This window comes from Rhea pennata, chromosome Z, assembly GCF_028389875.1.
Source record: "Rhea pennata isolate bPtePen1 chromosome Z, bPtePen1.pri, whole genome shotgun sequence".
NCBI classification, from domain to species: domain Eukaryota; kingdom Metazoa; phylum Chordata; class Aves; order Rheiformes; family Rheidae; genus Rhea; species Rhea pennata.
In genome coordinates, this window is record NC_084702.1 from 47899958 (window position 1) to 47926166 (window position 26209).

Below are 26209 nucleotides of genomic sequence, written 5' to 3' on the forward strand. Positions count from 1 at the left end.
CCTTGACGAGGAGGCGTGCTGGGGCTGCAGGGGAGCGGGGCCCCGTCCCAGCCTTCGCTCCAGGCGTCCCCCGACGGGGGAGCCCGCAGGGATGCGGCGCTGTGCGCTCCCGGGAGCTTTGGCTGTGGAGTGGGAGCCCAGTGGAGGTGCTTGTGCCTTGGGCTCCTTAGTGGAAATGCACTTTGAATTTTTTTGGAAACTGCTGTCTTTGAAACAAGTCGCTTTGCACTTTCCTTTTGCTGTACATTGATTTCTCTGTTTTGTTCTATAACCTAGGCTTTTCTCACAAAACCAGCTTTCTAAATCACAATGAGGCAGCTGCTTCTTTGGTGCTTTAAGCCTGGATTTTAGCAATGCCATCTGTGCAATAGCTTTATGTTGCTCCTGCTAAGAAACAGGGCACAGAATGAAGAAATATGCTTAAATTATCTGTATTTGTCAGTGTGTAGTTACATTTCTTAAGATAAAATGATCAGGCATTCATGTCATGGAATATTTCCTCACATAATCTTCTAAATAGTGTACCCCAAACACCCTCCAAGGGTCAAAAGTCGAAGAAGAATAATATCACAGCAGTTACATGTGGTCCTTGCTTGTAATTATCTGTACATGTATTCTAAATACAATTTGAATATTATGTATTCCTGAAATAGGGACCACGTTCTGTGAAAATTGTTGATTATTAAGAACCTACTCCAAATGGCTTACAGCAATATTCAACCATCTTCTAACATGACAACTTATCTGAACACATTCAAATTAATTTTGAATACACAAGCTTTTTTTGAATATACAACCTTACTGATTCTATGATTTTAAGCTTATTTTTCTGAGTAAATTACTCTTTGGTCAAATTTTATTACTACTTCTTTGAGAGGGGAAAAAAAGTAAATAAATATAGCTCATTACAAAAGAGAAATCATTAAACGTAACTCTATTTCCCACGGATGACTGAGTTTTTCAAAGATACTTTTAAGACTGGAGAATAAATAATCAAGGGGAAACTTTTCTGTCAAAACCTTAAAAAAGAAAAAATCCTCTGTAAGAATGTCTTTAAATTCCTATGTACTGTAAGCAAGGAGGGAAACATAAGTTTTGATAGTTTTTTTTTTTTTACTTTAATCTTATTTTTATCTTTTATTTTCCATCATAATATTCTCTAAAGTGTTCTGACACTGTAAACCTCTTAAATCTGCTGCTCAGAGTTGAAAGTTGGTACGACAGACTGTAGCTCTGAATTAAATATAACTTTTTCCTTAGCTTGACATAGAAAGGCAAAGGCAATTCTGTGGCGTGTGTGTTTTGTTTAGAAGTGAAAAGAGTGAATGAGAGATGTGAAATAACACCAAGGAAGGAATAAACAGCAAAAGGCAGGGAGTAATCACAGTGCTGGAAAAGATTAGTGGGAGTGGGATAAGGGAGGAGTGGTGTGGGCAGTAGGAGCACTTGCAGCGTGCCATCAGCAGAGACATGGGATATTAGAGGATGAAAGCGGGCAGCTTGCTCAGCCGAAGGCCGCTATTTTGGAGCGCCGCAGAGGCAGCGCGTCCTGCCGCGAGGCAGAGCCACGGCTGTGACACGACCGAGTACCTCTGAACGTGTGTTATATCCCGTCCTTTTCCTCCCCGCAGTCCCACGGCCCCGCGGAAAGGGGCAGCAGAAACAAGTCCATTTGACAGAGTCTGATGCTGCGCAGCGGCTCGTCCTGTCGAAGCGGGGAAGGATTATTTCGATGCCCGCCTCGAAAGAGAGCGCTCTCCCCGGGCAGAGACTGCAAGGGGTGGAAAAGGGAGCTCTCGAGTAAAGCAGCAACTGTCTAATCCTCATCGAGCCGGTAACAAGATGTGCTAAGGAAACTGTGTGCAGTGCCAGCAAACTCAGCTGGTCCTAGAAGAGGACTAAATGCCACCTACTTCTTGCATAATGACCAAGCCCTACTGTAAATAGCCTATACTGTCAGCAGTGTCTTCTAGGGGAGAAATCCAGAATTTCCTGTGCAATGCAACGAAGACCCAGCTATCAGATGGCAGTTCTGTCACTCGGTGGAGTTCAGTAGAAAGTCTAATGATATGGCAGAAAATGTAATACTAAGTGGGGAAAATGCAGCTGAACCCTTCTGAGCTCTGGGCTTCCCCTGCATGTGTATATACATGTATAGTAAGCACTTCTAGCAAAAGAGACCTTCCTTATGCTATTTGGCATATTCAAGATGTAGTTCTGTGCTTCAAAATAAAGGTGTTCCCCCTCCCCCCCCGACTTGAGAATATTTCTATTATAGATGACATTAATACAGACTACTAAATCAGATTATCTTGCAAAGCTATATATATATATATATATATAAAATTTAGTAACTCCTTGTTTCAGTTACGCTACTTTTTTTTTCTAAAATTTTGCTTTTCCAAGTGAAGCTTTCTGATCATAACTTTCTAGGCAAAACAGTTTTTTAGTTGTTTGATCAAAATAAGAATGCTGTCCTTCAGCTTAGGAGAAAAGTGTTGGGAATACTTTCCCTGCTGCTGAATAACTGATAACATTTCATCTTTCTTTAGTACCTTTAGAAGTAAAATAGCTTGTACATGTTGCAGAAAATCAGTGTGCTTGAATTGAATTACAAGGCCACTGCCAGATTAGAGGGACAACTCCTCCCCTTTGGCTACCTCCCCTTCTTCAGTAGCGCTCCCCTCACTACCAGATCACAGGCACCGCCTAAGCACCTTCTAGGCAATAAACCTGAAAACCAATTTATTGCTTGTTAGCCGTGTTGCTGAACTGTATCTCATGCAGTAGAAATTCTAGTGCTATGAGACTCCTCTGCATATTTGCTACTTTTGCTGAAAACAGCCTATTTAGCATCTGCATAGACTAAGAAATAGCTTCACTTTTGAATGTGGACTGTTTAGCGCAAAGGTGAAAACTATTATGGAAAGCTTGCACTCGGGTCTTAAGTGCCCTTAAGAACTTTATGCTATTTATGGAACAAAGTGGAGCAGGTGCCAGTAGGACAGCGATGTCAGATAGATGCTTATGAAAGAAACTGAACACTTTTCTACTTCATGCTGCACATCTTACTGATGAGGACTGTACGTCATGGACTCTCTTATTCTGCTGTCTTTATTTAGGGAGACAACGGTCCAAGCTGGAACCATACTCTCCTTCTGGAGCCTCTGGCTAGTACATCTCACTAAACCTTAACTGATGCAAGCATCTCCCGATTTTTGTCATCCACTCTGCATTGCCTTGACAGGTGACCATGATGGGCTGTGCGTGTCTTATGAACGCTCACTGCATAAAGCTTGCTATCATCACGCGCATCAGGATGTTCCCTGTGATAGTTCAGGGAGTCTGAGTACAGACACAGGCTCCATCCCTCCTCCGGTGTAAACTGCAACGGTTCCACCCGTGTCCATTTTGCTGCTCGAGTTTATCTGAGGATCTAGGACGTCTCATAAAAACAGAATATTTTGCTGTTGCCTTTAAACAATTAATGTCTATATGATGGAAAAGGGTAGCCTATGAAAAATATTGTTTCAACTAGCTATCTATTAAATTAATATGGTAGAATGAAACTGATACTGTTTTTCCTAAATAAAATACAGACAGAAAATCACATGTTTAATCTTTTTATTTGGAATGCATCAGCTATATGGAGGTTTTTCATCCGCATTGGCTTCCAGAGACAACATGAGTTCTGAAAGGCTAGAAGATGAGTTTTGAAGTGGTAAACAGCTTTACGTTTTGCATGCTGTTGTTTAGTTATGCAAAATGAATAAGGAAAACATTGGACAGCGCTAACCCTATTAATTGTATTGTCTTATAAAGATATCAAATCACTTCCTGTAAAGTAACCGTGGCTAATTTGGAATTACTGCAATGCCAGACATGTGCAAGCAATATCGTTGTGGTGCATTGGTCCAGCTGTGAGATGCTTCCTGATTTCCCAGGAAAAGTGAGCGGGCCAGAAACTCCAAGTAAAACTTGGGTGCTGCTTTTCGAGGCTCTGTAGCATTCTTTAGTGTATAAAATTGTTCAGCTAGAAGTTCAAATGTCTTTCAAGTTTAGCCTAATTTAACACAAGAGTTGTTTCACGTCTACTCATGGTTGTACAAATCTTGCTCTCTTAATTGCAAATCTGATAGACCAATAGTATCTACAACGGTTGCTTACATTGCTTACACGTACAGGCACTTTTCCTGTTTTTTATCATTTGTTGGAGCTTTATTGTAAGAAACAGGAAGATAGCGCTGGCTGACAACCAGCCATCTGTGATCAGTAATGAGTACTAAGAAGGGTAAGCTGATGTTTTAATGACACATCAAGGAAAGCAGGTGCTGAACACTTGCAAGTACACCTATTCTTGATTGCATATGACAAAACTCCTGTTTAACAACTGTATTTTAGAAGGTAACTGCTTACTGATAGTTGTACAGTTACCAGGAACTTGTGGATTCTTGACGCAAACAAGCTCCTACGAGAATGTATTGCTTTCAGCTATAGTATGCGCATACTCTGGGCTCAGCATGGAAAAACAATGCATGCATTTTGCGTGTTAGACTACGGAGACTTAACACAGGTATGATTCCATTTCTTGTATGTCACTCCTGTCACAGATTGGCTTATTGAAGACTTTTGCTTGATGGAAAATTAGCCATGCCTAATCTCAAGAAAAAGGTAATGAGCATTTGGGAGTAATATTGCAGTTTCTTATGGTGAGCAGGAGAAATGCATTTGTTTGGTGTAAGGTTGAGGTTGTTACTTTCTTCAGCTGTATAAAACTAACATTACCCCTTTCAAAATGTATTTTCACCGTCATAAGGATATAGGCTGTAGAAGAGATACTAAACACAAAATCATTCTAACATTCAGAGGTATTAAATACTTAAATACACATACATATGTGAACTATATAAAAAATCAGACTTCAGCTGAGAAACAGACTGCTGATGGGACTTACAATGGGCTACAAAGTCCCCCATTTCCCACAAGAAGTGGTCCTCCTGAGTCAGATGGGAGCTGAGAGAAGGTTATGCACTTGTTGCCTGAATTGTACCAGTTCTGTTAAACACCGACTTCATTTTTCAGAGCTCTGACTTGCACTTCTTGGCTTCAGTTCTCAATGTGGCCTCCAGTTCAGAGGCTGAAAAGTACAAATAACTGTATGTACAACGAAACTGTGTGCAAATATTATTTGGCAGACATTCAATGGGAGACTTTCAATGCAGTGTTCAGTACAAACAAATAATAATCTGTTAGTTCTGTACATTTTTTGAGACTTGCCTGTGTGAACAGGTAATTAATGACTAAGTCACTGCTGCGTGCATCTGTCATTTTTTTTTTTTTAAATCCAAATGTAAAGCTGTACCCAGAAAAGATGCGATTGCACTCACAGCTCTGAGAATCTGTCTGTCAGTGAACATTGGATTCACCATCTGGCTTCTGTGCTGTGGAAGCCTTTGCAAAATCTCAAAGCAGTGTTGTCTGGGCTTGTGCAGGATCCTGTGCAGCAGATGGCACTTCGACTGCACTTGGCACTCAAATCATTGGCTACAAATTACTGTGCACTTAATCTATTTTGAATATATCTTTTTCACTCAACCCTAATTTACCTTTAAGGTTTGTTACTTCCTCTTGATAGGCAGAAATTCTTCTGCCATACAAAGTGAATAAATGCATCTATGAACTTTTGAAAAAGCTGACATGAAGAAAGATATGGTAAAAGCAACTGAAAAATGAAGCCTAGAAACAGTATGTTGTCATGGATTTCATACTGAAGTTATTAATGAAAAAAAAACCCAAGATCAAGTATGTAGTAGGTAATATTATATAAAAGGCAAATATCTGTTATTTTTTAGATGCCCTTGTTCATTCTAAGTGGAGTGAGTTTAAAATAAACTTGATATGGTTTAAATTAGAAGTAGGGAACATAAGCATCATCTGAAGGAAAAACTTAGGTCATCACAAGGAACGATTTTCGTGTTGTTTTCTATTGCAGTTTCTCTTTAAGTAGAAAATATGTGTGGTTCTAATTTGTCTGTTAAGGTTTATATTAAATGACAGATGCAAGCAGTAGTGGTTAGATATCTAATTACCTGTTTGTACATGCGAATCCTGTCAGCATAATACAGATTTTTAATCAAAGTAGAATGAACATGAGAACATATTTTTAAGATTGTCCACACAACACTTATATCTACATCAGATGTCTTTTGTCTGCCACTGTGTTTTATGTCTCCAGTGAATACTGTAGACATAAACCTGATCCAGTAAAATCAGACTAATTTATCAGATTAAATATCTTTTGCTCATGAGGAATGTGGAAGGCTATAGAATATGATACCAAACAGATCCAAAAAATACATTTCAGATTCGTGAGAGTAATGAGTTTTAAGTCTTTTTCCTTGTAGATATGAACACACAGCTTTTTTTAAAGAGTAATTTTTGCAAGGCTTGAAATAAGCCCATTGAATTTTGCATATTAAGAAACACCAGTCTATTCTGTAGAGCTATAGATCCAATGTGTATGTGTATTTTTCCAACGTGTATGATAGCTTGTGTGGGGATGATGTGCTCATGTCTCTTCTCCCACACAGAAGCAAGGGGGAATTAACAGTAAGAAATTGCTCCATCTGCCTCTGTGCTGCAGTTGCCAGTGATGTTGTAATAGTTAAGGTAAAAGCAATGTTAGTTAGCTGTGACTTCACTTAGTAACTTTAGTGTTTAAGATGCATGTTAATTTTATAATACCTCTTCCTAGAAACTCACTCCCTAACTTACCCAGTATTTTCATTCTGTCTCCCCCCTGTCCTTTTTAATTTCTTATTAAAATCTTAGCAGAGGTTCTTTGTGCTACTTTCCAGTCTTATTACTCTCTATTCCCTTTTCAATACGTTCCTCCTCAGGAACACTGAAGTTTCAATCTCTTGTTTCATTTTCTTCATCTAGGATAACATAAGTTTAATGATATTTGAACCTGAGCTATACTTCTGAATCCTGTCTGACTGAATTTCAAAATTAGGCAAAACCTGTTTGCTTGATTCATAGCAGGTTCTAATAGGATCTTTTGAAATAATCTTTTATTTAAAAAAATCTGAAAATGACTTCCTGAGATGATTATCTGTCATCCCCACGCTAGTTCAGAAATGGTATCATTTTCTTTTTTCCTCTGTGAAATGCTTCTGAGGGAACAGCATCCAAAGACTATTTAAAGGAACAGCCAATGCTGAGTAAAGCCATTCATTTTATTTGGTCAAAATAATCTTTAGGTAGTAATGGTTCTTTTATTACAGTTTTGGGCAAGCCAGCTTTGAAATTCTGAAAATCATGAAGTATCTCACCTTCAATCCCTCAAATGATCAGTGCCTCAAGATACTTCTTTCAGAAAATTCTTATGTTCCTCTGGTATAGCAGAAACGTGGAATTGACTGTGTGCATCGCCTCAAATGTTAATTTAACCAGTGCTAACTCCTAAATGGGGCTCTCAGATTTTTGTTGGAGTTTTAAGTATGGAAAGGATTTGATTTATAAGTGAAATCTCTGTTTAGCTGTTATCTAACCTTAGGTTAAAAAGAAAGTGTGTTTCTTCTACTTTAAGAATACCACAAGGCTGTGAAGTTTCAGACAAGTAGGATTTCTTTTTTAAGCTTTATATATATTAGTGTATTAGAATAAAATATAGCTGTGGCTCACACAAAAAGGTGTTGAAGAAAGGCATTTTTTGCATGATGAAACCCTTTTTCACCTCCAACCTCTGTTACTTTCACAAACATTGCATGAGTCAGCAGACATTCTCCTCTCAGATCAAACGCTATTCACGTGGAGATCGAAGTATAAATTATGGGAAAACCTCAAACTAAGAAAGAGCTAACAGTAAAAATCTTCTTCAAATGCCAGAAGACAGACTAAATATACAAAATACCACCAATATAATGATTAAGCTTCACAGTAGAGAAAGAGCAAAAAATCATACCATATTCACTTTGAAGAAAGGCAAATCATAATGCAATTGTGTATCAGTTACTTCTCATGGAAAAAATGCATTCTTAACACTTAGAGTTACTAGCTATGATCTTAATCCTTGCAGTGCAGTTTTACAAAATATATGCACTTTCTTTGGAATATATTTCAATATGCATTCATTTTTCATTGCAGTTTCATTACTAAAAGAAATGCAGGCATCTTGCAGATGCTTGTTTTCTTATTTTTCCTAAATTATCTTTTCCAACTCAAAGTGCAAGAAACATAGAATAAACTGTAGTGAACAACTACTGGATTTGCAGAATGACAAACATGCTGAACATGTCTGAGCAATTTGGGGAAAAAGCAAAACTGGGGTAATCTAACCAGACAGCAGAAAAAGCACAGTACTATCATACCGCTGCATACTGCTGAAGGTCTGTCAGTCTTGCACTTGATGCCATGTGAACTTCTTCAAGGTGTTTTTGTTTGGACAGGTTCTGTGTTGGAATTAGCAGACCTCTGAGTGTCCCAGCACCTGAGGAGGCCTCTCTGTTGTCTTCCAGACAGCTCTGTAGCTTGCCATGTTTCCTGTAAAGCCCAAACTTAATCTCTGCTACAGACAGGGAACCCAAGTGTGGACAAGCAGATGAAAACAGATGGAAGACCATAAGGGAGTAGACGTGCTCTGAAATCCTCCAACCCAACCTACAAGAGCTGCTCGTTGAGAAGAGAGGCTCAGCTCCCCCAGTGCTGGGGTATGAAAAGAAATAACCTTTCCTCCTCTGTCAAGGAGGAGATGACAAGGTGATAATGCAACTGTGAAAAACAAGGTTTCCATATTGTGCCCAAAACAGGTGAGGGGATGGAGAGGCTGATTCCTTGTTTGCAGCGAGGCGTATAGCATGGGCTTGTTCAGCCACAAGCCCTGCTCACCTTGGGGTGACCTGAGGCACCCTGGTAGGCAGAGAGATGTTTCTCCCCTGGCCACCCTGAGCTGGGGCTGGGTGCAAGCATGCTGTGCATCCCTGCCACTGGCTGTGCGTATGGTCCCATCTGCGCGGTGCTCAGGGCGAAGGGCTCATGTTGACTGCTGTGTCAGCACAGCTGGCGCAACAGCATTTGTGTAACGTTGGAGAGTTAAGGAAAGGCATAAAGCAACTACGTTTTCTCTGTAATCTGTGGGGACAGAAGCTACTCATAGCTGTTTCTCCCTTTTCCTCTTGAATTCACTGCTGATGTGGAAATCACCAGGAGCCAGGGAAGAGCATGACAGCACTGTCTCAGTGAAGGTGATGGTCATGAAGATCTAGTTTGTAGCAACAGTTCCTTCTTGCCTGCCTGCCTTTTACAAATTGTGCTTTAAGTTTGGATTGATGCAGTCACAAGGGACCTGGGAATGGTGCAGTGGAAAGAGTAGCAGCAGATGGCCTTATAGGTAGGATGCTCATCCAGAATTAGGTGATCAGCAGCCCTGAAAAATGCAAAGAAGGGGGGGAGCAGAAAAAGGAATGGAAATAAACTCAGGAACCTGTACCGAAAAGGACACTTGCAGCTATATTCACTAGCCAGAATGTGAATGGCGCTAGCAACTTCTGGCAAGTTGAAAGTCATTTTGGAAAGCGGAAAAATGTGAAAAACATAACAAGCTCATAGTACAGAACAGTCAAATGAATAAACTACTATTGGCAGCTATGCAAACGGGTCCTAGTACTGAGCAAGACTTTGAGGTTTGCAAAATAATTACAGCTCTGGAACATCAGCGATAATAACTAAGGGAACTTTAGGGCTGCCATAAAAATATTATTACTCTAGGACTGATGGAAGGGACTGAGAGCAAATAGCCCATGCTGCAGCTTGATACATGCATCCACAAAGCCTGGAACATGGCTGTCAAAGTTGCAATTGAATGGATACATCAGAACAAAAACTTAATTAGAGTATATTCAATTACAGGACAGTTGCACAGCTACAGAAACCTCTTTTGATTCCCAATACTGCCAGAACATTAGAAAAAATAAGTATGGAGGCTGCTGATTATTCTTTTATTTAGGCAACTTGATAGGCAGTTATAAGAAAAAGGCTAAATTTACAGACAACATAGGCACTAAAAATCTCAGTGGAAATTAAGAATCAAGCCCTTTTTTTCTTCAAAACTTCATTCCAGATATTTTTCTATGTCCCGAAACGCTGAAATAGCTTAAAAAAATATGACCCAGAGGCAAGATCAGTCAGCTTTATAAGACCAGATTTATAGTTTGCAAAAGCAGTATAATATGACTAATAAATTCAGCCTTGCTCCAAGAAATTCTGTATGTAACAATAGCAGTAGAAATACAGACACCAGTTTTGCTAGAAGAAAAACCTTACAAACTAAAGGAAAGTTCTGCAGAATACTGGTCAGTGTTTAGAAAAGCCTGGTTAGCCTGGATCCAAGATACTGCCTGGATAGGAAATAATAGAGTAGTTCAGGAGAAAAAGTAAGTGTTTTGGGAAATAAAAAGCAGATATATAAACAAAAAAGATCCAGGGCTAAGTATACAGTGATCATAAAATGTTCAGGCTGATATGAGTTAAAGCGATCTATTTAAAGCCAAATAACAGGGATAAACAGACACAGTACAAATCACTCAAATCCAGCAAGAAGCTGGACCAAATGCATGTTATGGATTGATATAATTATGCTTCAGACTGATATGCCAGCATTCGAGCAGTCACCAGGTATTGCTTATTACTTAGAGTGCACTAATTGCCTGGGCTTATGTAAGGCATAACAAAAGACTAAGCAAAAAGATGAAGTCTGAGAAATGAGATATTTGCATTTTGTGCCAGATATCAGTATGGTAAATAGAGGATTTTCTGCAGGAAAGGACAACCTGCAAAACACACAGGTGGATGTCATATATTAAAAATTAGGAAGAACAATAACAGACACTTATATAGGTTGCTTCCTCTATTACAAAATCCTTCCAGAAAAAAAAAAAGGAACCAAAGAAGTTATTTGTATGACAAAATATAATTAAAGGAGCTTGACATTCTAGTGATTGAAATAACAAAAGCAAAAAAAAAAGCAGTATGATTCAGATTATATATATAGGCTCCAAACAATTTTTAAATCAATGTTTTCCTTTCCCACTCCTCCTAATGCAGGTTTTAGGATGGAGAAGGGAAAGGAAGAGTCCTCCAAAATCTTTCATTTCAACTGAAATTGAAATTGCTCATTGTGTCACAGGACTACAGGGCCATTTGTGGAATCAGGAGGCAGTCTGAAATGTGAGTAATGCTAATAGGAAACAATCATAAAGCTTTATATTATCTTAAAATATTCAGAGGTTACAAAAACAAAAAGGCTGTTTGGAGGGGAGATGAATTTGAGCAGAGGAATACAAGGAAATTTTAAGGAAAAAAATCATTAGTCTTTCTAAACTTGTTAAATTGTAGTAGAAATAGGTCAAGTTTTTTGACTGTGAAGATGATCAAATTGTCCAGATACCGCAGCAATCAGAACTCTAATTTATAATACATGTACTCATTACTGGACTGTTCCCCATATATAGGGTCAAGGTGGTCAACATGAAAGAATGACCAGGAAAGGGAGGGAGAAAAAGGGCTCACCATTGGTTTTACTTCAACAGAAACTTGAAAGCTGTTAAAGAACGCTGCCAGAAACATTTACTTGAAACATCTTCCGCTTAGATGCTTAACATCTAAGAGAACTCACAAAGCTGCTCCTTTTGACCAAAGAGTCTAAACAGGGAAGAATGAAAAAGAATAAAACTGTTATACAATGTTAAGGTGGTGAGGGAACTGGGTAGTGTCTGAAGGACGAGATGCTTAGTGATGGATGATATTTTAGATAAGATGACTTCAGGGAATACCTGTAGTTTTAAAATTCCCTTTTCTGTTTCTTGTTGCTAATGCTAAAATAAACAGTATTCTGGTTCTAAGAGGATTCTCACCTTGGTGGCCATGGTGCTTGCAAAGGAAGGAAATAAGCCTGAACTTTGTATCTGGAGAGATGCATCAGTTATGGAGACACAGGTCCTGGTCTGAGAAAGTGGTGTAATGTCCCTGAAAGCCAGGCAAAGGCCAAAAACCAGGCCCCTCGGAAGGAGCGCTCAGAGAGATCAGAAAGAGCAAGGCGATAGAGCGAACCCAATAACCAGGACAGATATTGAAGGAAACATCAGAAACTGTTCTAAAGGAAGAATGAGGAGTGCTGGAGCGCTTCAATATTTGCCCATTCCTCTAACAGATTATTAACTTGGAATTTCGTAGTAATATAAAATTACTTTAGTCCATCAGTAAAGATAACTTTAAAAGTCGCTGTAACTATTAGTTGTGAAACATAAGAACTGATGAGGTTTACAATATAGAAATAAAAAAAAAAGGCTGAAGGAGAGATGTTTCATGGAGCAAAAAAGAACAAATGTTGAACATATTTTATTGTGCAAAAATTCTTGTCATAATAGCAAATAAAGGTTAGAGTAATAGCATAGCCCACAACAGTTAATACTAACAAGTACGGATGACTTTACAAGCATTTAAGGACATAGAAAATTTTTGTATTTGTTGATCTTATAAAAACAGCACAGATAGAATATGAAATAGAGGAAGAATGACTTTGCAAGGCAAGGAGGGGAGAGCACTTTAAAAATGTTATATTAAAATGTAGATTAAGCTTCATAAATCATTAAAATTTGTAATTTACTACTAATATTAATACAATTTACAACTAATACTAACCCCAAATAAAATGAGCCAGAACCTCAGAAACTAGTGGAAAAGGAGTTGCATATCCAGTGGAGGAGACCTGCAGGGGGAAAAAAGCCTGCTAACATCAGAGGGAGTGCTAAGTCTTGATGCTGGATACTATATCATAGGAATAGATGGCTTCTTACCATTTGTGAGGCTGTCACAAATTTTCTTCAAGAAATAACCATGTCAAAACAAGAGATTTTTATTTGGTCTAAGTCACTGGAGAGATTTGGGGTTTTGTACCAGTGTTTGAAAATAAATATTATAGAAAGCACAGTGCTTACCACTGAATGGTACATTTGTTTTATCAGTTTAAATTAGACTGATTAGCATAATAATATCTATCAAGAGATCAAATACAGTTCTGAGAAGATTGATAGTTGCTTTCCTCAGAAAATATTCTTCCTTTGTGACATTTATAATTGATAAGTTGGGGGAAAAAAAAATCTCTGCTATAAATCTCCTTAGTCTCTTGTTTGAGATACTGAATCATTCCTTGTTTTAAGTTACAAAACATTGCTGCTCATAGTAAGCTGTGAAGAAACTTTTTCAGCTATCCTTTTTCATTCCAAAGGCCTAAAGGGTTATTTATATATTTTGTGAAGAGTAACTTCTAGTCTTACAGGTTTTGCATGCATACTCTTAGTTAAAATTGAGATTTCCATTTTAACGTTGCTTGAAGTCTTGCTGTGATCTTTCTGCCAGGTTCAGATTCAAATTTAATAAGAGAATATAGCTCAGAGAATTCAATGTGCAGAATGACTCATTTTATTATAGAGCTGTTTATGGCGAGTTGATTTGAATTAATGCTAGAATAATCCCACTCTGTGCGTTACAGTGTTGCCATATACTGCCTTCTGGTCCTAAATCCACTTTACCCCCAGGATAATGAGTACTTCTGCAACTAAACAGCCTAAGCTACTTTGACCTTTTTCTTTTAAAAGCAATTCTACTTTCTGGTTGAATAAAATGGACACGAATGAGAAGAGTTTGGCAATTATGACGACACAATTATAATTTAAAGATTATGATGATTTTTGTGGAAAAATGTCTGTGTGCATGTTCTGTGTATGCACTCAACGCAGATGCCACAAAAATGCAACAAAAGCTACACTAAAAACACTCATCTTCAGCAGAGCACCTTGTGTCTGCTTTCACCATCTAGATGATGAGCTTCCATGTAGCACTGCACTCAGGAGATCAGTTGCTTTGAATACATATGCAGATAACATTTCTTGGTGTTTTCTTTTTTTCTATAGGAAACTGTGATCATTGACGAAAATAAGTGTCCTTTAAATAGCCACTAAGTTGAGTGTACTTCGGCATTCTGGCGAATAAGCAGTTACTCTATATATAGTGTTGTATTTTTTCTATGCCTATTGGCTTTCTGTGAATAACGTTCACTTTTCTACAACCCTTATAGAAATCTCATTTCATTTGAAAAGCTGCTTATTTTACAGCTATTTCAGTCTAATATGAAAATAAAGAGAGTAAAACACAAGGTAGATGCTAAAATGCTTCTTTAGATAGGCTTAACTACCCTCAGTATAAACACAGAACCAAATTCATCTACTTTTACTCCTTTGATTCCTGCTCTTTGAGTAAATCCATTATTCACAAGAAAGGAAACCTTTTAAAGAGGTTCCATTTCAGCACACATCTTCTCTGATGTAAAGATGTCATTTCAGAAATTTAGACTCATAAGCTATTTTCAAGCCTCAATACACTAAAATTTGCTATCTGGTGCTTTTGCTTTTAGGTGTTTAATAACTTGTACCCACTTTCAGGGATCAAACTATGTTTACAAGTTGACTAATCTAATTTCCCACCTTTTTCATTTCTTTTTCTTACCTTTTCTTTGAGGGGAGGGGCAGGAGAAGGGTGATAGATGAACTATGAATATGTTCAGCTTTTTCTCCTTCTGAAATGTCACTTATCTGACTGGACTTCTCAGAAATAATCTCTAGTGGTTCCTTTGTCTGTATTTTCCTCAAGTACTGCATATTGAATTCCAAAGACCCTGGTGATTGACAATGTCTAATTTATCTCAGTACTTTTAATTATTTTTCTTCCTCTTCTGTCCAGTAAAAGTCATGTTGTCAAAGACCTAGTCGCAAGCTTCTGAGGGGAAGCTGAAGCAGAATATAAGTGGCCAAACCCCTGGTGGCGTAAGGAAGTGATGTTTGAAATTAGCCGATGTGCTCATTTCTCATTTGGGTCTCAAGATACAGGTCACTACATGCAAGATATACTTCTTTTGCCTTGCTCCCTTTCACGAATGTAGAATCCTGTTCTAAAATCATTCTCTGGCTATTATTTTCATTTAAAAAATGAAAATTAAGGTGGTATTAAATATTCAAAATGCAATGCACGGGTTACAAGTACTGTGCAATGTCAGGAGGGAACAGGCAATGTATTTATTCACAACTCCCCCTCCCCCTTTTTTTTAATGAAAAAACTATCAGAATGCCTGGTGAGCTGCGAAATAAAAAAAAATTCCCACGTGTTTTGCAGAAAGCTGTCTGGGCTGGGGCTGCAGCCGGTGCGCGATGACCGGGTTAGCAGCGCGACCTCGGCCCCCGCCCGTCCCTCGGGAAAACCCCTCGCTCCCAGAGCGGCGCTCGGCGAGCCGCGGCCGCGCACGGCGCTCCCCGTATGTACACCGGGAGACCCTATATATATAGGAGAGCCGCCCGCCGCCGCGCCTACCTGCGGGAACTTTTGCGCCGGCTGCGCGCACCCCGCCTCCCCCGCGGTACCAAAACTTTCCGCCTCGGGGCTCCGCGCCGCCGCCGGGGAGGGGACGGGACGGGAGGGGAGGGGTTTGCTGTCGCCGCCGCGCCCCGGCCATGCCGCGCTGAGCGGGGGGCGGCGCGGCCGCGCCGGCGGAGCCCCGCGCTCGTGCCCGGGCGGCGGGCGCCGCGCCGCGCCGGCCCCGCGCGGGAGTGAGGGCGCCGGGCTCCGGCGGGCGCTGCTGCTGCCGCCGCCGCCGCAGGAGGATGGAGGCGAGCAAGGAGCCCCGGGCGGCCGCGGCGGAGAAGCCCGGCGAGCCCGAGCCGGCCGTGTCCTTCCAGGCGCGGCTCTGGAGGAACCTGCAGCTGGGGGGCAAAGGCCGGAGCGGCGGGCGGGCGGCAGCCGAGCGCCGCACTGCGGAGCCCCCCGCCGCCGCTGCCGCCGCGCTGCCGCCGCCGGGCCCCGGCAAGGGCGACCCGCCGCCCGGCGCCAAGTGGGGCGGCTTCAGGCGGAGGAAGCAGGTGCTGGACCGCGTCTTCTCGTCCTCCCAGCCCAACCTGTGCTGCTCGGCGGCCGAGCCGCTGGAGCCGGGCGGCGAGTCCGGCTCCGCCCTGCGCCGCCTGCGGGAGCACCTGCTCCACCAGGGCAAGGGGCCGCCGCCGCGCCGCCCGGCCGCAGCGGATGAGGGGCCCAAGGGCAGGAAGGAGGAGCGGCGGCCCGGCGCGCACCTGTCCCACCAGAAGAGCTCCTCGCTGCCCAGCACCGCCTGCCTGGAGCAGCTGCTGCAGGGCTCGCCCACGGCCGGCAGGAGGAGGGAGCCGCCGGCGGAGGACGGCGGCGGCGGCGCGGTGAGTGTCGCCCGGCGCCGCTCCGTGAGGCGGGCGGGGGGAGGGGCGGCGGCGCGAGCGCGGCCGTTGCGGCCGTTGGGGGCGCGCGGGCTCCTGCCCGGCCCTCGCCAGGCGGCGCCGCGCGGCCGCGGGGCTCGGGGGGGGGGCAGCTGCCCGCCGCCGCTCCCCTCCTCGGTCTGCGCCGCCACGCCGCGCGGGGAGAAGGCGGCGGGGCGCCCAAGGTGGGCGCCGGCGTGCGCTCTTCAGCCTCTCCAGCTCGCAGCTTCCCCGGCGCTGCAACAACCCACTGTTGGCTCTGGGCGGTTACTTTTCTTTTCCTTTCCTTTTTTTTTTTTTTTTTTTTTTTCAGAGAACTTACACTTTTGTGCTCGCTTATCCAAAAGCGAGCTCGTTTTCCTCTCTTTGCAGAGCACCAGTCACAAGTTCAGTAAATGATACCTGCACGAACGGGACAGGGGAACGTGCCCGGCAGTGTTGGCGAGCGCTTCTCGCATGCTGCTGTCGTTTCAGGCTGGTGAAATAGCCGTTTCCCCCCGTTACTGGAGGGGAGCACGGGGCAGAGCGGTCGCTCGTGCTGTCTAGTGATGCGGCTCGTGTTGATAGGACTGTCGAGTCCTGGAAGAGGTTTGCTACAAGAAAAGTTCAAAACACATGAGTCACTCTGGAGCTAGTGCAACTCTAAGCAGTCTCCCGCTTTTTGCAGAAATAGTTGACTAATATGTAATACATGTTGTCTTTTTTCCATCATAGTTTTGGGGGAAATGAGTAACAACTAGAAGGCATGCTTTATTTGTTTAGCATCAAAAAGCAGCTCTGTCTGTCTGTCTCTCTCTCTCTATGTATATATATATTTTCCCTCTCCCAGAGCTATGTAAGCTGTGGGTATGGTCCAGCCTGTGATGGTTCTGTGTTGTCTTGTAAACTTTCTGCTCAGATGAGGTGAAATGAAGTCAACAGGACTCTTTCTTTTTTTTTCTTTTTTTTTCCCCTTCATCTTCTCTGTCTTTGTGAGTTTAGGACCTAGACCTGATCTTATAACCAGGTCCCACTGAACTGTTTTGATCATAAGCACCATGCTGAGTTGAAGCTCTTGCCATTATCTGTTGTCTGAAACATGTTTATAAGCTTTTTAGGTCATTCTTTCTTGATGTAGAATTATATTGGTGTGATAGTTACAAAGAGGGTATTTCTCTTTAGTAGTCAGACCTCCAGTCCACAAGTGTATTGCACCTTACGACTGAACTTACAGGCTCTTCTATTTAAGAGATTACCGTAGCTAGCAACGTAGCTACTGTACCTACGAAAACATATTTTTTAGCATTCTTTTGCTGTTGTGTTTGGCAAGGGAACAGCATGTATATTTATGAAACATGTCAATTCTTATTTTCCTGTAAGAGGGATTATTCTCATAAACAAGGTACAGTCATAACGTTTGGAAAGAGTATTAGTAATCAAAACAAAGTAGGACATAAGATTTCTAATTCTTGTCTTTAATTGACAAGGTTTCTGGACTGTTTCTTCAGGCAATTAACAGTATTAACTTGGGCTGTGCTTGCATGCCAAAACTGATGTTTTTGATATTAAATAAAGCTTTTTTCCTGTGTGTGTTGGTGGGATTTGTAGAGCAGATGATGGTGATGATAGTGTTTCAAAATGGTGATCTGAAACAGCTGACCTGCTATTCTGTGAGCAGTGAGTCCTCTGCTCTCCTCAACCTTAAAGGTATAATCTCCCGAATTACTAAAGCTGACCTAATTCATCAGCTTCATTGAGTTTCACCATACTGAAGGAAATGATATTCAAATTTTAAAGCACTGTTGGGCTCTTCTCATTTTTATCTGTCTTCAGTGGTCTCTTATGGAGCAAATATCTTCCACTATGACTGATCAAAGTTTCCAGTACAATTCAGGAGTTGTCTGTGTGCTTGTATGCTGTACACTCAGCTCAGTAAGGCGGGTTCCTGCCTTACCTTAGTCATAGCTATAGGCTGTTGACATTGAGAGCAATAGTTTTATAAGATTTAAGAGCACATTAAATCAGCAGTGAGGTGGGAAACTTCCACAATGATGATATTGAACAGTTATGATCCTCAGCTGAAAGCAGACAGTAGGATTTGCTTGCATCTGTATTTCATTCAAATCTTGAGTACATTTTAAAGCATTTTTTAGTTTTAGCAATGTTCTGCTTTTGGATAATTTTATTTCGTATTTGTGGGTCTGTAAGTAGTTTTTTTTTTCTTGAGCTTATGATGTGTGAGATTCATTGGGCAAGAGGAATACAGACACCTCTAAAAATCTGTGCTGCCTCTAAGTAAAACATGAATTTTAACAATTCAAGTTATTTCAAACTCATTTTACCAGACTTTTAAGCCCAGACCCTCAGAGTAAGTGCCTCTATTAAGATGTTCAATTCCAGTTGATGTTCTGAGGAAAGCAGAAGGAGAAAGATTGAATGTGATGGCAGAGTATTGCTTTACTACCTCATTTTATTTACTTTTTTAAAGTCAATGCTATATTGTGAAGAACAGAATTAAACAAGGCTTCTTAAGTTTTGGTTGATGTATTTATTCTGATGTTTTTTAGCAAATATGCACACAAAAATACCTAACAAGCACTGTAAGGAAAATGGGGAGGGAGGGGAATATAGTCTGATGAGAAGTTAAATTTCATGTGATTTTAAGCTAAAATAATACAATTGTGATAAGTGGAAAAGGAGCAAAAATTAGTGTGGTGAATGAGAAGATTTTCATACTTTGATAAAAATAACTAGTGTAAGTTGCACTACTCTATATGGATTTAACTTTGGAATGTTCCTTTGGCTTAATCAAACTATTTAAAGATAATTTGAACTAACTTAAAAGTTTGAACTGTGCGGTATATCCATACCGCATCTAACCTGGCAAGTATTATATAGAGACCTGTTTTCCTCAGCATTGTGTGAACAGCTTCTGATGCAGTGAACAGGATTAGTACCTTGTACAAAGAACAGACCAACAGTCGGGGTAGGGTGTTATGGACAAAATAACCATTACATGTCAGTAGTAAAAACTAATCTAGTTCTCTTTTGAAGCTTGAATACTTCTTAAACCTTAAATTGTTTAGGGAGAAGAAGGTATTGTATCATTGTATTTGTAGGCAGGAGATAGCTTTTAGAAGCTGGAAGGATTATGTTTGTTTAAGCATATTTTGATTTCTTCATCCTAATAAACCATATTTATACTTTGGCTACCTGTTAAAAGCAGTGTGGCAGGTTGGCTTGGCTAAACCTTTCTTAACCCTAGAAATGTCTTGCAGTTGCCTTTCTATAGCTGAGAGTTGCAGGATGTATCCCTCATACTCAAGGAGCTGTGGGTTAAGGTACTCCTGCAGTGTTTCACAGGCATGAGACTGCAGCAGGTCTCCAAGGATTTGGCTGCTCTGCAAGATTTCTGGGGGCTGAGTGTATTACCATGTCCCAAGGCAACACAGCAATGTTTTCTTCACTCACCCCTTATAAATTGCATCTTCTTGTCACCAGGAATTCAGATTTACACAGTAGTCCCTGTGCTAGCCTGGCCTTTATCCTGAATATGCAGTGTAGCTTTGCACAGAAGGCTTTATGCCACTTGTGTTTTGTCATATCATATAGTTAAAACCAGGGAGATGGAAATAATGCTGTTGAAGTCTAGACTAAGTTACAAGTATTTCATCATCCTCGTTAAAGACATAGGTGTGAATGTGGGTGTGGATATATCATCTTTAATCAATAATGATACTTTTTTTTTCCCTAGGTCCAAACGATCTGTATCCAAATATGTACTACTTGTGATGGCACCAAAGAAGTGAATAGCACTTAGGGAGGGAGTTGTGGGATCCTGATGAGAGGTTTACCAGCTGAGGTCTGGATTCTGCAGTGAGAACTGTTCTTCTGCGTACGTTTCCCCGGCAGTTTTCATTGCAGGATCACGGTTTAGTAGCATAGTAGCAACCAACTTTTTCAGCTTAATGATTCTATTTCCAATTCATTAAACAAACAAATGAGCAACAGAAGGGGCGGATTTTTAACTGTTCCCCTCTGTCTTGGGTTCCTGGTTGGGTCAGCTACAGGGGTAAATAAGAGACGTAGGGCAGTTGGGTTATTGTAGGGAAGTGGGGAATACTAGGATTTGCAGCTCAGCCATTAGACACAGCTGTAGGAAGTGAAGCTTCACTAGTTGGACTGCATGTGAAACTATTTGCTTAGTTAATAAGGCACCCTTCAGGCCTATGTTTGAGGGTCTTTAGGGCCAGAGGTTAGATATCATTGGTCTAGGTTATGTATAATACAGTATAATGCAAGATAAATGAGATGCTGAGAAAGGCCTAAAAAAATTCTTGTGTGTGTCTGTATAATTTTTGTTCTCTTGCTCTCTTTCAGTAAAATATTTTTCAATAAAGCTGATATAAAAGAGCAAGCTGTATGGCAGGTGAGAGGGTCTGCAGGAATGAGAGAGGTCGCTTGAAGAGAGATTGCACATTCAGGGTAAGGAGCCAGGCTTTGTAATGAGGGAAGAAAGTGAAGCTGGAATTAAATTGCTAGAAGAGTAGTGATGAGACAGGAGCAGAGACGGAGCTGTGAGAACTCTGAAGAGCAAGCAGCAGAATTTTGAATTTGATGCAGAAGGGGATATAGAGCCAGTCGAAGTACCTGACTGACATAACTATGCATGTTTAGCTGTCTATACTGGAATAAATCTATACCTGGCTTAAAGCCATTGAAGTTAATGAAGTTACACTAGGGAAAAATGTGGCTTGTTTGGTCTGATTCACACGTGTCGCAGGTCACATTTCAGTAAGAGACCTAGCTTACGTAGACAAAAGAATAAAGGGGGGAGGGAAGGCAAGAAAATGACAGTAAGAAAGCTACATAGATTACATCACCCAAGGGAATCTTAATTGGTACTTTAAATTACTAAGAGACTGTACTGGGGAAAGCAGAGGTGATGAGGAAAATTGAACACTTCTGACTTTCAAGGTTTACCTTTTTCTGAGATGATGCCAGTACAAGGCAGGAAGGGTTGGAGACTGCTGATTTGCACAGATCTTTGGAGCATGATTTGGGAGTACTGAGTGCAAAATTTTAGGCAGAAAGAGAAAGCTTTCTTTTGGGAGTCAGACCATTGAGAATCATGGAGTTCATAGAACCAGTAAGGTTGGAAGATCACCTCTGGAGATCATCTAGTCCAACCCCCCTAAATTATAGAATTGGTAGGGTTGGAAGGGGACCTCTGGAGGTCATCTAGTCCAGCCCCCAAATGAGTGGCCCATATGGGAATCAAACACGTGACCTTGGCACCATGCTCTAACCAACTGAGAAGGGGAGAGGTAAATGAGTGAATGCTTAAGCTGAGTCAGAAGAGCCTTGAGTTTGTTAATAGAAATTTGATTTAGCAAGAAAGGAGAAAACAAACAAACTATTCCTGAACTTCATCTCTTTTTAAAAAGCTGTTGCAGTTTCTCAAGGCTATTTGTTTCTCCAAGTATTTAATTACTCATCTGATTTTATCGAGGGATGAATCTAGATTCTATATTGGCCTGTTTCCTGCTTTTTTTCCTCCTCCATTAAAAGATTTATTTTTGAGCAATTTCAGGCACTTTAATCTATTTCTCGTGCTCTTTCAGGTTTTAATTCATCTCCTAACTCACAATATGTTAATACAGTGTATGTATAAGCTGACCTGAAAATCAAGAGATAGTACAGCAGAATTGTATTTAATCACATCCTGAATACCCTCTACTTATAATTAAATAAAGATTCTCTCCAGGGTTTTCAAAGTGAGCTGCATCATTTTTCAAAATTGGCCAGTTAGCATTTATCCTCTGGGTTAGATGTTTGAACCACAGATATTTTAAAGCCAACTAACAACAATTGTTGGGGGGGTTTTGCCCCCCCCTTTTTTTAAATCCATGAGCTTGTTTAAGCTTTATTTATTTTTTCCTTTCTTTCTACTTCAAATGGCTTTACATGTGAACAATCAGGTAGAATGTGATGAGGATAATACCTAGTGGATAGGACATGTCAATGATGGAACAGTATTGATATCTTCAGAGCTGCCAGTCTCTAAATCTGCAATTTTGCAGATATCTTGACCAAATTCTCCCAGATTTGCTAACTGCTATTTTGGTGATAACCAAATTTTTGTGATTGTTAGTGTCAGTAACGATAAAAGAGCATTTCTTAAGAGGAAGTTCTTTGTACAAAGGTACGTACAAGAATAAAGATTTTGAAAATTCTTATGTAAACATAGAATAACAGTTTGAAAGGGAACTCTGAAGGTTGTCTAGTCCTGCTCAAAATAGATCCAGTTAAATCAGGTCACTTGGACTTGCCCAGCTTAATTTTGAGCATTTCCAGTGATGGAGATTCTACATATTCTTTGTGCAGTCTCTGACCAGCCTCTTGGTGAAAAAGCTTTTGCCTATATCTAATCACAGTTTCTCATGTTCTAAAAAGTATCCTTGGCCTTCTGTCCTATCACTGTGCCCCTTTGGCAAGAGTCTGGGTCCACCTTCTCTCTGCCTTTCTGTTGGATAGCTGTAGACAGCAGTGACATTTCCTCATAGCCTTAGGGTTTACAAACCCGTTTTTTTTTGACTTCTCCTTTTCATTTGGTAAATCCCCAAACATAAATTTAAGATGCTTCCACTGTTCTTTCTCTGCATCAGTTGGCAAAATAAGATGCATGAACTCCTTCAATCGCTTTAGCCAATGGTCTGATGACTTAAGTTAAATTGCAACAGATTCGTGCTGAAGCAACAAAAAAGGTGCTTGTTTTCTATGCTGTGACTGTACTGTAAGGTGATAACCTTTGGCATAAGTATGGTAACTAACCATTCCAGTTGTCATTTTAAGTGACTGTGTGTCAAAACTGTAATGCTTATTATTTCAGAGTTTTACCAATGTGTACTTCTTAGTATACTGAATTCTGTTGAATTCAAACACCTCAGTATAGCTATGGAATTTGAGTTTTTCTTCAAGAAATCTTGAAAAATTTTTTTTGCTCTCATGTTGAAATGTTACATGCAGAAGATTATTATGCTTACTAATCAGACTTTGTACCAGCTATTATGTTACTGCAAAAAGAAGTACTTTTTATTATTTTAAAAAATGTCTGCACAGTCTTAAAATTACCATTCAGAATCTAGCTCTGTAGGTAGTTCTAATTTAACTGTTTTGTCTGATGATATGGTACTAACTTATTAATAAACTCAAGTGTCTTTTTTTCCTCTTGTATGAATTGCTCATCTTTGGCAAGATGACTGAGAACTCTTCATTGATCTGAAGGCTAAATTTAGCTTTTCCTCCATAATCTGTTATTGATTCTGGATCTCTCTAAATGTTATCTTTTAGGGCATTTTAAATAGGTAACTATAATATAAGCCCTAAAGCTGCAAGCTTTTAAAAAGAAAACAAGGACTTCCTCTTCTTTTGTGGAAGAAAGAAGAAATCCTCCAGACTTCTAGCTGTGGTACACTTAATTCATCTAAACTGGAAATTAATCCACACTCATTTCAGTGCAGGGTTTTATTTTATTTGGAGATTGTATTCTGCTCAGGAAAATAGTGATCTATGGTCTGTGTGTTTCTGTAATGGTGGAGAAATGGTAAGCTGTATCAAACATACAGGAAAAGGATCACTATGGTCTGGTAAGATGCGGAGCTTTGTTGATGAGGGAGTTCCTATTTTGCTGTCAAGTCAGAGGCTTGTTATTTCAGAGGCTTTGATAGATCACTGCTGTCAACAAATCCAATTTTGAGAGGTTCACACTCTCTAAGTGCAAGAAATGGGACCTGGATATAGAGGTATTTCAAAACTGGGATATTTGTCAGTAATTCTAGTCACTTGACTGGGAATTTAGCTATGACCTTGAGATAAAGCCTGTCCCATATGGTATGAGCTATGAGATATTTGTAGTCATGCTATTGAAATGACTAATTCTGTTTTGTATCTCAGTGAGGAAGCAGAAGAGAGCAGTGTACACCATACTCTGCTTAGGCACTGCTTCAGTACTTTCAGAGTATCATCTATTAAATCTTACTATTTCTAATGTAAATTGATACTTATTGGAGGTCTTACTGAAGTATCCTAATCTCTGTGTTATTCATAGGCTACAGCTTATCATCTTTGACCTTTAATGCAGGTGATGTTGTAGCAGTGAAAGTGTAATATTTTGAAATTATCTATCAAACAGTTGGATGACTCCTTTCAAATAGTTGATTTTTTTCTGTAATGTTTATGACCTTATGTAATATTCTTGACTTTCTTAAATGTTGCTATATTGGTCCTAATATGAGGCAATCTCCAATGTTAGGCAATTCTGACTCTTCAAAGGACAACAAAAATGGACACACTTTACATTAAAAATTAATTCCCATGATAGTTCCCTAGTTGCATCTTTTTAAAGTGATTGATAAATTTTTATTTATTCAGAGTGCTTTGGTATTTGCCTCTACACCTTTTTCATAAAGCTATTTGGGTAAATCGAAAGCCTTTGAAGAAAATGTTGGTTTTCATTCTTATTATTAAAAATTAAAATGGCTTTGTAATGCATAGAATTGGGAATACCCAAGCTAACTACTGAAATATGATGTTCAACCTGTTTTTCTTAAAAAATAGACTAAATACGGAAACTTTAACAAAAGCATTGTTTATAAGAGTAATGATTTGGGAATCTGTAAGAGTTGCTCTGTCATAGATGTTTTCTTTGGCTGCTCATAAGAGTTTCCAGTCATTAACACTGATAGCAGTCTGCTGATTATTTGGCACTGTAAATGAGGGTATATGTTTAGAACATACTTTTTCCATAAAAACAAGTTTATGCTGAGACTTAGCATCACTGATACCTAAGGTAATAAAACTTCTTGGTTAGAGCGTGGTGCTGCTAATGCCAAGGTTGCGGATTCATTCCCCATACGGGCTATGGTGAGGGGTGGACTAGATGGTCTCCAGAGGTCCCTTCCAACCTTACCATTCTATGATTCTGGCTGTTGGTAGGTATTCTGTGGTGTTTCATATTTTACGTGTTTCCACTTTCCTCAGCAGGGGAAGCCTTTAACTGCTAAATTGACTACCAAGTGTGACAGCTTGGTGCCTAGCATTGGCTCCTGAATTCTTCATTTATTAATGTACTTTTCCTTACAGGCCAGTATGCTGTACTCCAGAAGATATGATCTAACACTAAAAGTTAGAGCTTGTGTGTAAACACTACCACAGAAAGGCCCTGTCCTAATGGCTTGTGTGCCTGGTGAAGCTCTTCTGACCTGAAGATCCAGGTTAAAAGAGCATCTTGATGGGCTCTTTTCTGTGGGAACTGGTAATGCCGTGCAGTGGATGTCCTGTCAGAAAACATACATGCATTTGGTGGCCACAGGAGGTGGTGGTGGTGGGGGGGGGGTAGACAGAATTCTTCACCTTCCTCATCTTTGGGGTTATACAAATGCAAAATCCTGATGTTTTTATGTCCCCTAAGGGGAGAGATTCCTGGAGGAAATGGCTGGTGGTTTTACCATCCGCTACTGTTGTAAAGGGGATCTTGATCAGCTTAGCTTTCTCCTGCTGCTTCTTTGCTGCTGCTCCTCCTCCTCCATTACAGAGATAGGTGATTTTCATACTGACCCAACCCAGCTTGATACTTGATGTCACTAGGATTTTTTCAAGAAGTGAAATAGAGCAAAAATTTGGGTTGGATTGTGGAAAGGCTATTCTGATAATGTGTCTTTTCACAGATTAAATGAGTGCTGTGTTTGCATAATGCTGAAGCCATTCAGAAATGTACCTAGGTAATTCACCTGTAGGCACAGGAGAAAACATTTAGAGCTTTTGCCACCAGTAAGAATGGAACTCCAGTGCTAGAAAATGTTTTTGTTGGACTATCAGAATATTAAAGTATCTGCAATGAT

The 26209-nt window shown here is 40.4% G+C and overlaps 1 protein-coding gene across 1 annotated transcript in view; it reads left to right on the forward strand.

Moving 5' to 3' along the window:
• The first annotated feature begins 15698 nt into the window (after positions 1–15698).
• The window catches only part of MCTP1 (multiple C2 and transmembrane domain containing 1), a 270331-nt gene continuing 259820 nt past the window's right edge, over positions 15699–26209 (forward strand). Inside the window, exon 1 of the mRNA XM_062599028.1 lies at positions 15699–16292. Coding sequence (XP_062455012.1) covers positions 15711–16292 — 582 coding nt within the window. The 5' untranslated portion in view covers positions 15699–15710. The remainder of the gene's footprint in view (positions 16293–26209) is intronic.